The 13,048-nt window shown below is 46.2% G+C and overlaps 1 protein-coding gene and 3 pseudogenes across 1 annotated transcript; 1 reads left to right on the top strand and 3 right to left on the bottom strand.

Annotated features, from left to right (window-relative positions):
* Positions 1-629: 629 nt before the first annotated feature.
* On the bottom strand, positions 630-1,751 carry LOC147416952 (uncharacterized; annotated as a pseudogene).
* Positions 1,752-2,964: 1,213 nt separating this feature from the next.
* On the top strand, positions 2,965-6,595 carry LOC147416951 (uncharacterized; annotated as a pseudogene).
* Positions 6,596-8,790: 2,195 nt separating this feature from the next.
* On the bottom strand, positions 8,791-11,481 carry LOC147416950 (uncharacterized). Its single transcript, XM_086507904.1, has 9 exons — positions 11,244-11,481; positions 10,938-11,115; positions 10,614-10,818; positions 10,399-10,527; positions 10,139-10,318; positions 9,912-10,049; positions 9,723-9,807; positions 9,541-9,639; positions 8,791-9,433 (listed from the first exon to the last, which is right to left on the bottom strand). The coding sequence occupies exons 1-9, from the start codon at positions 11,361-11,363 to the stop codon at positions 9,344-9,346; spliced, it is 1,224 nt and encodes a 407-aa protein (XP_086364030.1). The 5' UTR covers positions 11,364-11,481; the 3' UTR covers positions 8,791-9,343.
* LOC147416949 (uncharacterized) lies at positions 11,480-12,435 on the bottom strand (annotated as a pseudogene).
* Between the last annotated feature and the right edge of the window lie 613 nt (positions 12,436-13,048).

Raw genomic sequence — 13,048 nt, 5'->3', positions numbered from 1 at the left:
ATGAAGCTTTCCATCTTCATTGCATCACCTAGGTCACAAGGAGCACAAAGATTGTATTGTACCAAGTCTCTCTTGATGGGAGAAACTATAATACAAATACCTATTGGGGGGGGGACCGGCTCCACATAAATCCAGTCCTCAACTGTTGTCATGTTCTCTAAACTCTCTCTCTCTCTTGCAAAAAGTATTGTTTATGCCAAGTTAACTAAGTACCATGTTTATTTTGCTACCATCAATTAAGTTCACCCGCAATGCTAAAAAATTAATCTCCCAAAAGTGCTTTATCTAATTTCCTAATTTCTCTACTCTCAAAGTTCATAGGCCATTTCCATTATATCTCGCTGTCACTCTAGCTCTCTAACTCTCTATCTCTATATTCTTGCCCTCTCTATCTCTAGCTCTAAGCCACCAATGTTGTAGCTTTAACCTATCTCTATCCCAATCAAACTATAGTATGGGAGAGAGAGCGAGAGAAAGAGAGTTAGAGAGAGAGAGAGAGAGAGAGAGAGCAGGGTCGTGTGAGAGAGACATATAGAGGGCGACACCATATTAAAAGAAACGACATAGACATTGCTTTATTTTGTTGCTTGATTACTACAAGAGAGGACCTCACAAGATGCCTTGTGACATCAAGCATCTTGTCCACCTGCCAAAATTCGTGTGATCTGAAGTTGAATCTCGATAGCTTTCTTTGCACGCCTTTAATCTGCATCAATTTGATACACTTTGGCCTTGATCATATGAAGCTCAAACTCCTTTATGGTTTCTACAAAACTGGAGAGCCCTTCCTTCAGCTCAGCACCCAAGGAGGAGCTAGCTTCCGAGAGACAACATATCTTCTTGCATCGATGGCCCCAACGGAGCCGGAAGTCTTACCACCAGAATTTTCTTCGGCACCTGCATGTTCTTGGAATACTACTGATCTGTGTGGTTGGTGGTCCCTCTTGGAAGGCGGCTATTAAATTTTGTTGTTCACTCTCGTTAGTGATAGTGACATCGTCATTGTTTGCATCACTATCATCGTCATCGTCATCCTCCTCCAATGCCCCAGGTAGAAAGGACTCCACATTGAAGCCACCGGCCAAGCCACACACATAGGGTGTTCTCCCAAGAACCCGAGACATTCTGTCAAAATATTCCCAAGTAGATGAGGATGCACCAGTGCCTTCTTCAACCCTTTTCTCTCTTTGGCAGGCCTTGCGAAGAGAATCCCATTTATTCTTGCACTGTTGGGCCGAGAATGTGGACAAAAACTTTGAGTTCATCTGCTTTGTGAGGCCCGACCAATGCTTTTTCTTGAAGTTTCCTTTGCCTAGGCTTGTCCACTTCTCCTAAAATAAGTCAATCAAGCACACGACCCTTGTGGTTGACCACTCCAAATCCTTCTTCAAGTTGAAAGGCTTTTTATCCTTTGTCTTTGGGTCTCTTTGCACCACCACTATTGAAGACAAAGCATTTGTGATTGAGCTTACTCTAGTGCCTTGCTGAGAGGGTGTATCGACCGCTGGAAACTCTAGTAGAGGGTAGTTTTTCTCCACAGTAGGTAGGAAAGTAGGATTAGATGGTAGGGAGCCATCGACATTTTGAGGCAATGAATGTCCAAGTGGCAAAATGGTCAGTAAGAACACTAGCATGGATCTCGGTGGAGTGGTTGCAAAAATGCCTACCATTTTGTTGTGGTCTATAGGGTTTGGCGGCAAATAGTGGAGCCTTGAAGGATGAGGCAGTTACAAGTTGACATGATTATGCATAATGTAGTCGCCGACTTGCAAAAGTTGAAGGAAACCACGAGGTAGTGGAGGTGAGGAGATCGGCTTCGTGGCTAGAATGTGTGGCTGAATTGGAGGCGGTGGCTGGTGCCGGACGTCGATATGTTGTGAACGCACTCAAAAGTGGAGAGCCTGGGCACAAATGAGGGCATTACTGCTCCGTCTTATTATATCTTTGCAAGAATTACAATAAGCACCAATGTGACAGCTATACGAGGAGAGAGGTGTTGCAACTTTAACAGAGGAATAAGTTTTTCCATTGACAAAATGGGAGAGACACATCTCTGATCTCCGCCTTCCACACACACACACACACACACACACATAGAGAGAGAGAGAGAGAGAGAGAGAGAGAGAGAGAGAGAGAGAGAGAGAGAGAGAGAGAGAGAGAGAGAGAGAGAGAGAGAGAGAGAGAGAGAGAGAGAGAGAGAGCATAGGTAGATTCCACCTTAATGTGCAAGGTAGGTTTTGATGCTTGGAGCCTGTGTAGGAACTTTTCACTTGGCCCTATGGAATAACAGGCAAGGCCTATTTGACAACATACTGATGCATCATGCAGTGGTTGTTACTTGTGGTGCACTTCCCGAGCTTGCAGGTGGTGGTTGTTGGGTAAGTCAAAGCAGGAATTTGGTGCTCACTAAGATGGCGCAACTTCATGCAGTAATTGAGGACAACAAATATCTCGCCCCTTGAGCTGCACCTATTGGTAGATGGAGTTGTAGCTGCTCAATTGCAGCCCGTCTTCTTTTCTGCTAGAATTAGGTAACTACCACCATCAGATTAAGGGTGTAGCTAGCAACCAATGTAGTTTGCTGCATACGATTGCATGTGATGGCGCTATATATGGAGGAAGCCATCGACATGTGGCTTGCCTCAGGACTATATAACACATAGCATTTAAAGAGGGGGGGTAAGGGGATCAATGGCAGGGAACTGGAATGGGGCTTATCGAGGGGATCTGGACCGTGCATACCTGTAAAAACTAAACCTGGACAACGGGGGGGGCTGGGCAGGCTGGCCAAATTCAAGCGGGATAAGGCTGAGGGAAGTGCCATGTCATCAGGGTGGAAATTTGAATTTGGGACGCTTTTCAGGGGGTCGACAGGCGGGGAGGCCACGCTGTTGGGGTTTGGGCAGAGAGGCCACGCATTATCTGTGAGAGGCAGGAGGGTAGAGGGAAGAAGCCACAACAGGTATGGAGAGCAGACAAATGCTGGACCTCAATGTACCTTGGGAGGCAAAACAAGTTATGCAGTCCATTGACTTAAACGTAACCTGGAAGTTAGAGGGAGATCGAGGGATGCCGGGCAAGATGGAGGCACGATTGGATGCTTTCAAGGATCGGGAGAAACAAAAGCAATATCGTATATTTGATTTGAATGAGGAGTTGGAGGAAGGCAACTCATCATCAACAAGCTCAAGTAGTGCTTCCATGGAATCAGGATCCCATTCTAGTGGTGGTGACCAAGTAAAGGAGTTTACCGAATTCCCTTCAACCTTCCTTGCAGATTCAATCCATAGGAGGAAACCCATGACCCAATCTTTTGACCCAGAGTTGCATGCTTCTCACCATTTCTTTAGCTTTTCTCGGGAGAGCTATGACCTTATGCTATTAGATCTTCAAGGGATTTGTAAGCCAACATTGGGTATGCTTCACAATGTCGGCATGCATGATGTAAAACGGTGGAACAAGATGAAAGACAATCTTGTGATCCGAGGATCCCCTCGGCATGGATCAGTTAGGATCTTCTTGAAGGGTCTCCCTCCCAGAGCCATTGCACCAAAGGAGGAGTGGACAACCATTACAGAACAATATCATGTCGACCAGCAAGGGGCTCATTTGAGCATGTTGGAAACTATGAATCAGATGAAAACTGCATGGTGCACAGATATCAAAAGGCATGGCATACCTACTTCATTCATTAGAGATGCGGTCAGAAATTGTCAGGTATGTAAGAAGGATCCTATCCTCCAATCTGAATTGCTTATGTTTCAGAAGGTTGGAGGGAAGAGCAATGCCGGTGAGAAAACTCCAAGTGAAAAAATTATTACAGATAGACTTCATGTGTGTGATGTGCTGGAGAGTATTATGATAAACCATAAAGTCAGGCTTGTTAAGATAAGATCAGCCAAGGTAGGCGAAGGAAAGGTAGAGGACTACTATGTCTGTCATCGTGGTGGTTCAAGAAGGCATCATGGAGAAAACAAGCGTAGAGAGAGGAAACCGAAGAAGTGCGGTTGTCCTTTCAAGGCACAGGTTCAATTCAGTGAGGGAGTTCATGAGGTCACGATTTTGCTTCGTGCTATGCATGAGGGCCATGTTCCTGGCTCTCGGGCTGACTTATATCATCTACCTGTTCATCCAAGTGTGCTTCAATGTTGCATGGAGGATTATTTTGATGTTGGAACATGTCGCCATGTTGCCAAAATGTCAGTTTCAAAAGAAAACTTCCACAAGCAACGAGCATCCTTGTTAGATCGCACAACTTTTCGATTCTTCATGATCTCAAAGGAGGTCCAACAGTTGGCATATAGCCTACGGCATGAAGGTAGCAAGATAATTTTCTTTTCCTATCACCCCTTTAATTATTTAACCATTTTGTTTTCTCTAGGTCGTGCATCTGGGAATGATTGGTCTGCAATGTACATGGAGGCTCTAAAGTTACAAGCCGCAGGGAAGGTACTTTGGAGTGCCCTATCTTCATTTTTATGTTTTCCTTTTACTTATGTCCTTATTTAGTTGCTTATTGCTTTTGAAAGGTCGCATATGTGCAACCATACAACCCAAATGCTTTGCAAGACGTCAACAAGCCGTTTGTCGTCATCATTCAAGATGATTGGATGCTTCAGATGTGTATTCGATTCTCACAACATAATGCATGGGCGGTGGACAACACATTCAAGACAAACGTTTATGGGTTGCCATTTTATGCAGCTGTTTTGCCAAATCAAAATGGTACAGGGATTCCTTTGTGGTTGATGATCTGCACAAGTGACCCTGGGACATGTCAGGAGAGCGTTGCCCTTGAATTAACCATCCGGATGATATTCTCGAGAATGGGCAGCATACGACCGAATGCAATTGTGATAGACAAATGTCCCCAAGAATTGAATGCCATCTTGAGTGCCGTCAAAGATGATCCTGCTTGTTGGGCTGAACACAGTGAAGGACAACGAGTCCAAGTAGCATGTCATGTCCTGGTCTGTTGGTTTCATGTCAAAAAGGCTTGGGTGGAGAACCTTTTCCGCAAGTGCCAAGACACATGCAAGACCATGTTTATTCTTCAATGTGTAACTTGATGCACTCCAACTCCGAGGACGACTTTGAAGCTCGCTTTCAGCGCCTCTTGCTGGACTACTCCAATCATGAAAATATTCATCGTTATGTCTCCAATGGATGGTGCTCGAAGTCATGCGTATGGCGTGAACGCTGGCCGAAGTTTGGACGTCTTTTTCCCCATGGCAATGTGGACACAACGAATTTGGTAGAAAGACTATGGCAATATGTCAAGTATACTCTCTTGGATGCGAGGATAAATACGCCAGCTTTGGATCTACTACATGCACTTGTTGGCAATGCGAGGAGTGGAAGTTGGATGGGAGGAACTCTCTTGGAGTTCTTCAAGCAAAAGCAAGAGCTAGGTGAGCTATTGTCCCACTCCTTGGACTTTCTCTTCGATCTACCTCTTAGTAAAGTTCATGGCATGTTCATTGACAGCGGATTCTGGACGATTTGCTGTGTATGGTTCAAGCAAGAGTGCAACAAAGGTACTAGCTGCTGGGGAGAAGCTATGTCAACGATACAAGACTAATCCTGAAACTCTTCAGGTGGTGAACGAATCTACATTACTCTTCAAGATTCAAAGCATGACATCAGACTCTTGGTACCATGTGAGCATGCAATCCTCGTACTGTGATTGCCCAGAGTGTCCTCCCAATGCAAGCATCTATATGGGCTTCGCTTAATACTTCAAAGCTATTTTCCAATGCATCATGCAATTTTACCTATTGTGGATAGCGTGCATGCAATGGCTGACCTTGGAACCAGCAATGGAATGCAACAATGTGCCCAAGTCTTTGAAACAGGGAGTGGATGTGATGACAAAGCACTGGATACTGATATGAATGGCATTGGGCCATACTTGCAGCAGGTTGACATGGAGATAGTCAATTGTATCGACAAATCTAGGGAGTTATTGCGACAATTGGCTGATGTATTACCACAGTGGACATTGCAGTAAAAGGAGGTTGCTCTGAAGAAATTAAAGATCTCTATGGAGAACTTGGAGAATCTCCATGAGCCGGAGGAGATCAGCTTGCCAAGAAAGGGTAGCATCAAACAAATCCAGGCAAATGTCACACAAATACGGCTTGGGCATGGCAGGCTATCGTGTATCATTGATGGCATAGGTGAGGCAGTTGAAGGTTGTCCAGAACCAGCAAAAAAAACCAGAAACACAGGTTCCTTGAAACGTAAGCACCAGCGAGGGCGAAATCGAGTGCGTTTTGAGAAATGGCGACGTGTTAATTGCCGGCATTGTTGTAGCAAAACCCTTCTTGTTGATGGCTCAAATATAGTATGTTGCCATACATGCCATGCTTTGCTCCCTCTATCTCAGAAGCATATGTATGCAAATTCAACTTCCCAGATCATGAACCACCTTGTACAGTTATGGGATGGTGAGAACCCGGCCAATGGTTCTATCATAGCATGTGACCACGAGGTATCGCATATTGATTGTGAACGACATCTCACTGTGAAGCTTGATGATGGACGGATATATGAGAAGATCTATGCCTCGCGGACACGAATTACTTTTATATGACTTGCGTGCGGTTTAGGGTCATCCTCATATGTCATGCCTCATTGGAACTTTGCAAGCTATGTATGTTTTGTGAACATGACTTGGACAATTGCAATATATTTGTTTTTGGAACAATTAGATTGATATGATGTGGTCCCCAAGAAGCTAGACTAGTTTGTAGATATCCTAAAGTTCATTTGGGTTGTCTTAATCTGGTTGTTTGTTCTTTATCACTCGTAAGTGGTCGCAACAATGAAGTGTTGTCTCTTTGATATCACCAGTAAAATGAAACCATAATGCATCAACACAAGGTCTTGCATCTCTATATAGGGCTATAGGTTGAGCCCAAAAGGGTCATGCTTCAACTAATCTTGATGGCGATTTTGCTAGGTTTAGGATGCATGCACATCAGCCATGTAAAAATTCTTTTACCAATTCTGGGATTCTGATTTTTGCTCTCGCTCTTGCTAGGTCTTGCATCTTCCAGATCAGCCTTAGAAGAAGGTCCTTATAGTTTCCATCCATACACAATGGGACCTTGCCATAATCTCGGACATGACCATAAACTGATTGCCAAAAGCTCACACACCCAGCATGACTTCACCATAAACACACACATTCAGCATGACACTAAAAACAAACCTTGCCATAATGCCCTAAACGTAGGGTCGGCACAAACACCACCAATCGGACCTCGCCATAATCTCGGACATGACCATAAATTGATTGGCAAAAAGCTCACACACACCCAGCATGACACTAAAAACAAACCTCGCCATAATGCCATAAATGTAGGGTCGGCACAAACACCATTCAAACCTCGCCATACTCTGGGACATGACACACACAAAAACAAATCTCGCCATAATGCCATAAATGTAGAGTCAGCACAAACCATAACATCAAATTGATCGAGGCCGGTTTAGGGTTAAATGATCAGTTATAGGAGACTCGAAATGGACTGCAACGGCACAAACACCAATCGGACCTCGCCATAATGCCATAAACCTAGAGTCGCTCGGCACAAACACCAATCGAACCTCGCCATAATGCCATAAACCTAGAGTCACCATAACATCAAATTGATCGATCCATTTGTATTACATGATCACTAATATACACATAAACATTGGCTTATCAGAGAGTACATATAATAACTAAACCCGGACGAAGCCTAAACCTGCATACAGAAATAAACACGGCCGTTGAATATACATCTGATCACTAAACCCAGACGAAACCATAAACCTGCATACAGAAATAAACATGGCCCAACAACCACATCCGATCACTAAACCCGGACGAAGCCATAAACTTGCATACAAAAATAAACATGGCCCAACAACCATACACCATCGAAACTCACCATAATGCCATAAACCTAGAGTCAGTACAAACCATAACATCAAATTGATCGAGCCATTTGTGTTACATGACAGTTATAGGAGACTCGAAATGGACTGCAACCTTATTAAACAAAAGACTAAACCTTGATTGTAGGAACTCGCGATAAGTCATATATACATGAGTACCAGATAAAAAGGATAAATTGTGGTCAGAATGCATCAGTATAACAAAAGGTTGTTGGACCACTAATATACACATAAACATTGGCTTATCAAAGAGTACATATAATAACTAAACCCGGACGAAGCCATAAACCTGCATACAGAAATAAACATGGCCGTTGACCATACATCCGATCACTAAACCCGGACGAAGCCATAAACCTGCATACAGAAATAAAAATGGCCCAACAACCATACATCCGATCACTAAACCCGAACGAAGCCATAACCCTACATACAGAAATAAACATGGCCGTTGATCACATCCGATCACTAAACCCGGACCTCGCCATAAACCTGCATACAAAAAGAAACTGAGCCCAGAACTGAGCACCTAAAACATACATGGCTCTCAGACATAGCCATAAACCAACCCAAAACCGAGCACCTATTATAGATCCAGATATAAACGTGAAACATTGCACCAAAAGCTCGTCACAAAGGACAATGCACCACAAACTAGGAACACATTACAAAACCTCGCCATAAAGAAAAGAGTCGCCATAGACATACATAATCGGGGAGTCGCCTTAGACAGAATCGGACCTTGCCATAAATTTTACTCAACAGGAAATAAAAATCAAACATCACCATAAATAATAATTTAGCTGGACTAGATGCATGTCCAGAAATGGATGAGGAATCGGGGTTCGATCGAGCTCAAGCATAAAACTCTGATACAGCCCGCTTACACCATAAACACTGGCCACACCTAAACCCAGACGTGGAAATAAACCTGCAAACATAAACAAACATGGCCACTAGCCCCACATGGAACTAAACCCGGACGTAGCCAAAAACCTGCAAACATAAATAAACCCAACCGTAACAAACCTGCTTGTATACATAAACATGGCCACTTCCCACATACATCAAACATAGTCCTGAACCTGCACATAGACAAAATATGGATCTCGGATGTGGCTAGCCGCCATAAACAAGCCCACATAAACATAGTCAGTAGCCAATGATTTGCTTTCTTTGAACGAATATTGCAGCATAAAACTCGCCATACATACTTTATCGACACAAACCCTGGACATTACATGTAGGCTGATACAAAACCATTGTGCATAGACTGACACAAAACCTCGCCCTAAACCCGATCATACATAAAGTGTCATTGGTTGTTTTACAAAATGGCCATAGACCTGGCTCCCTCTAGCGCAAAATGCAACACATATGGTGACCAGCCATAATCTCATTCCCCCCCCACTATATCTAAGCACCAACTATGGAGGCTTTGCCTCAATGCCAACACATCATCGTGTATGAACCATGTCTTCTTCACCTACACAACATCGACAAACACAAGAGGATTGAAGGAAATTAGAAAGGAGATTAATATCCAGATGCATATGGTAGAAAGATAGCACTCGACACACACTCTAAGCATACCCAGCTTTTGCTCTTCTCCTGCAAGCAAGACTGAATTATGTAGCGAATGGCTGCCATGACATAAAACCCACAGTCAATCGCATTTGGTTGAATTGGGCCCTGCAGCATCAAACCATTAACATGACTAACATGCCCTAAATTTTCCAAGCATGAGAGAGCACAAGGAGACATGCTTTCAACACTTTTAACTCAAATTTGGTGGCAGGTTCAAGCAATGCATGTTGGACATCATGAGCTTTTACTCCTTGGGCCATCGCCTCCATAGCACTGCATATTCATAACAAGCAAGATAAAAAACCATTGATAGTCATATCAACTTGTTTCATATACCGACCTCCCCAAGCTATGATGAACAAATTCAACCCATGTACCTGTGCAAAACAGCTACAATATCCATCATGGTCATCCACCCAAGTGGGTCATAGTAGAGAATGTGGTTCTTTCTCCTACGTAGCCCAGCAGTCTTTGCATGTGTGGCAAGATACATAACACAACATGTCCAATGCTCCCTGTTGCAAAGAGAGACAACATCAGCATGTCAATGAGAATCCACAATGTAGCATATCTAGCAGCCCTTTGTTCTCTCCTTACAAACCACCTGTAAATGATTGGAAAAAATGTAAGCACGCATTCACCAAAGTCCCTCTCCCCGAAGAAGTTATGTAAGACCCGCATGGAATCTTGCTTGCCCAAAGTCGCATCCACAACAGAATACCACATAGAGTCCACAAGCATCACTTGCATGAGGACATCTGAGCCTAGTGTGTACTCCATCCACCTGTAAAAGTGAGTATGTTAAGCACATGTTTGCTCACCATAATGCATACCACTCAATAACAAAAACATGGCGGTGATTACATTGCAAATAGATTCATCGTGCGCGTGGATGCTTTATTTGATAAGATGAAGCATAGAGCCTGATCATCAATGTCCACTCGTAGGCCAAAGCGAAGAGAGTTGAGCGACATAGGCACATGTGAAGAGAATCTACATCCAACATGCCACAATCATGAACATAGTGAGTATCAAACAATTAGAAAACTGTGAACATAGGGATGGTTGACAAAAGCCACCTGTACAAGGCCCGATTACTACGTGTCGGAGTGGCAGGGCTAATTTCATGGCCTATTTTTTCAACTGTCAGCTGGTTATTACTGACATAAAATAGGAGAGCCGACAAAGATGCATCATCAGGAGAGCCTATTTCAATAGCTTTCTCTTGTGTCTTCCCTCTTGAATCAGAAGCTTTTTCTTTGTTGGAGTTGCAAGCAATGTAGGCTAGAAATGAATGCACATTTATTAGAACACATCAGCATGCTGGATTTTTTTTCACCGCTCTCAACACCTAAACAAAATTACTTATGCACAAAAAAGCAAAAGTTACAAATCCTAGACACATACATCCTCATCGAGCTTAAGATTGCTTAATGTCTCTGCAAGTTCTGGGCCCTCTTCTCTCTTGTCTTCATAATTCTCATTGTCGTCCTCTCCTTCGGGAGCATATTGGAAAGGGTCCTCATTGTCAGTGTCCTCCAAGGCTGCCTCAAGCCAAGGAGGAATATCATGCATCCTCTTCTGTGAATGTCCATAGCATGGTAGTTAGAGAATTAGTAGAAATTAATGAACTAATCAAACATGGTGTGCAAACATACTATGAAAATTGATGACAAAAGAAAATCAAATTAGACAAATCGGAAACTTACATGTGTGTTGTAACCTTCATCAATGCGCTTTTGAATTTTTGCCAGCCGGAGAGCCTTGACTGCCATGTAGTCTCGCATCTTCCCAGCCACAAATTCCTCAATAAAAGCGGCCTTTGACATGTGCTTGTACTGATTTCCGAGGTCCTTCCATACTTGGTGAGCCCGTATGCGCGTGATGCGCTGACACCTTTTACAATTTTGCCTAAACTTCCTATCCTTGTCGCCAAATCTCTTTAAAGCTGCTTAATGCCAAGCTTTCACTTCCAGATTAGGCATGAGGTTTTCTCTTCTCTCAGCTTCTTTGTGGAGGGGGCGACCTCCAGGGCGCTTTTCAATCTCTACAGTGATTCCATGGAAAGTCTTGAGGTGAGACATCATCATCCGTTCTTTTCAAGATGAAGGCCGATCGCTTTGGGCAATCAGCACTTGCGTGGCATTGGCGTGCTAGCCGTCCATCAGGGAGCTCAATCTCTAAATAGACTTTTGGTTCTTGGATGTTGGCTGCCTCTTCTTGCTTTGGAAGATCCTCAAATACCTCCTGTGCTTCTCCCTTTGCTACATCCTCTGTCTCAACTCCACATTCCCTTGAGCCCACCAACTTCTTTTGCGGACGGATGTTTAGGCTCGAGGGTGTGCCCATCTCATGCAAGGTGTGCTTCCGTGGACTTCTCCTTGTTGAGAAGTAGCCCCTTCTACATCGGCCTTTCCTCTTGTGAAGCGAGAGCAACCACCCCTTGCCATGTTCTCTTCCCTTTCTAGCAGGTGAGTGAGCCATCCCCTAGCCACAACCTCAAGCCAAATTAGCTCATGAAAAGCATGACAATAATTCACTCTATTTCTCTCTCTCACACCCACACACACAGAGACACACACAGTCAGCCACACAACGCACTCCCTTTCTTCACATGGCCAAGCTCATGCATAACCCCATGGTCGAGCCCTGAGATGCTTGCAGAAAGCATGCATGGAACCCATGCATCCAACCCTTCAGCGAGAAAAAAATTTGTGCTCACCTTCAATGCTCTGCCCACACAGAACGCATGCATCCCAACCTTCACAGCCAGTGAGAAAAGGAGATGCCCTCACCCCACTTGCTGCTCCTCTGCTTGGCCCTCAAACGATGTTGAGCTAGACCGATGACCGGATAGCGATGACGGGATTATCCACCAGTAGCGCAAAATCCTGTAAGGACCACCCCCCCCCCCCCCCCCCCCCCCCCCCCCGCCCCCCCCCCCCCCCCCCCCCCTCCCCCCCGCCCCCCCCCCCCCACCCCCCGACCTCCCGTTAGGCCGCCCCCCAGCCCCCCCCCCCCCCCCCCACCCCCAGCCCCCCCCCCCCCCCCCCCCCCCGCCCCCCCCCCCCAGCCCCCCCGCCCCCGCCCCCTCCCCCCCCCCCCCCCCCCCCACCGCCCCCCCCACCCCCCCCCCCCGCCCCCCCCCCCCACCCCACCCACCCCCCCCCGCCGCCCCCCCTCCAACCCCCCCGCCCCCCCCCCCCGCCCCCCCCCCCTCATCCCCCCCCCCCCCCCCCCCCCCCCTCCCACCCCCCCCCCCGCCCCCGCCCCCCTTCCGCCCCCCCCCCCCCCCCCCCACCCCCCCCACCACATCCCCTCCCGCCCCTCCCCCCCCCCCCCCCCCCCACCCCCCCCATCCCCCCACCCCCTCCCCCCCCCGCCCCCCCCCGCTCCCTCCACCGCACCCTCCCCCCCCCCCCCCCCTTCCCCTCCCCCCCCCGCCCGGCCCCCCCCACCCCCCGGCCCGCCCCCCCCCCCCCCCCCGCCCCACCCCCCCACCCCCGCCCTCCCA

The sequence above is a fragment of the Adiantum capillus-veneris genome, unplaced genomic scaffold (genome assembly GCF_014529385.1).
Source record: "Adiantum capillus-veneris isolate H3 unplaced genomic scaffold, ASM1452938v2 Hic_scaffold_33, whole genome shotgun sequence".
Taxonomy (NCBI): domain Eukaryota; kingdom Viridiplantae; phylum Streptophyta; class Polypodiopsida; order Polypodiales; family Pteridaceae; genus Adiantum; species Adiantum capillus-veneris.
Note: the sequence above shows the minus strand (reverse complement) of the source record. Positions and strands in the feature narration are given on the sequence as shown.

What these genes read in the sequence shown, in the direction of transcription:
- LOC147416950 (XM_086507904.1), bottom strand. Translation starts at nt 11,363, where the DNA reads ATGTCAAAGGCCGCTTTTATTGAGGAATTTGTGGCTGGGAAGATGCGA. An exon ending in AGTAATCGGGCCTTGTACAG is followed by an intron (nt 10,528 to 10,613) that starts GTGGCTTTTGTC and finishes TGTTGGATGTAG; the next exon opens with ATTCTCTTCACATGTGCCTA. An exon ending in TTTTTTCCAATCATTTACAG is followed by an intron (nt 10,050 to 10,138) that starts GTGGTTTGTAAG and finishes TCTTTGCAACAG; the next exon opens with GGAGCATTGGACATGTTGTG.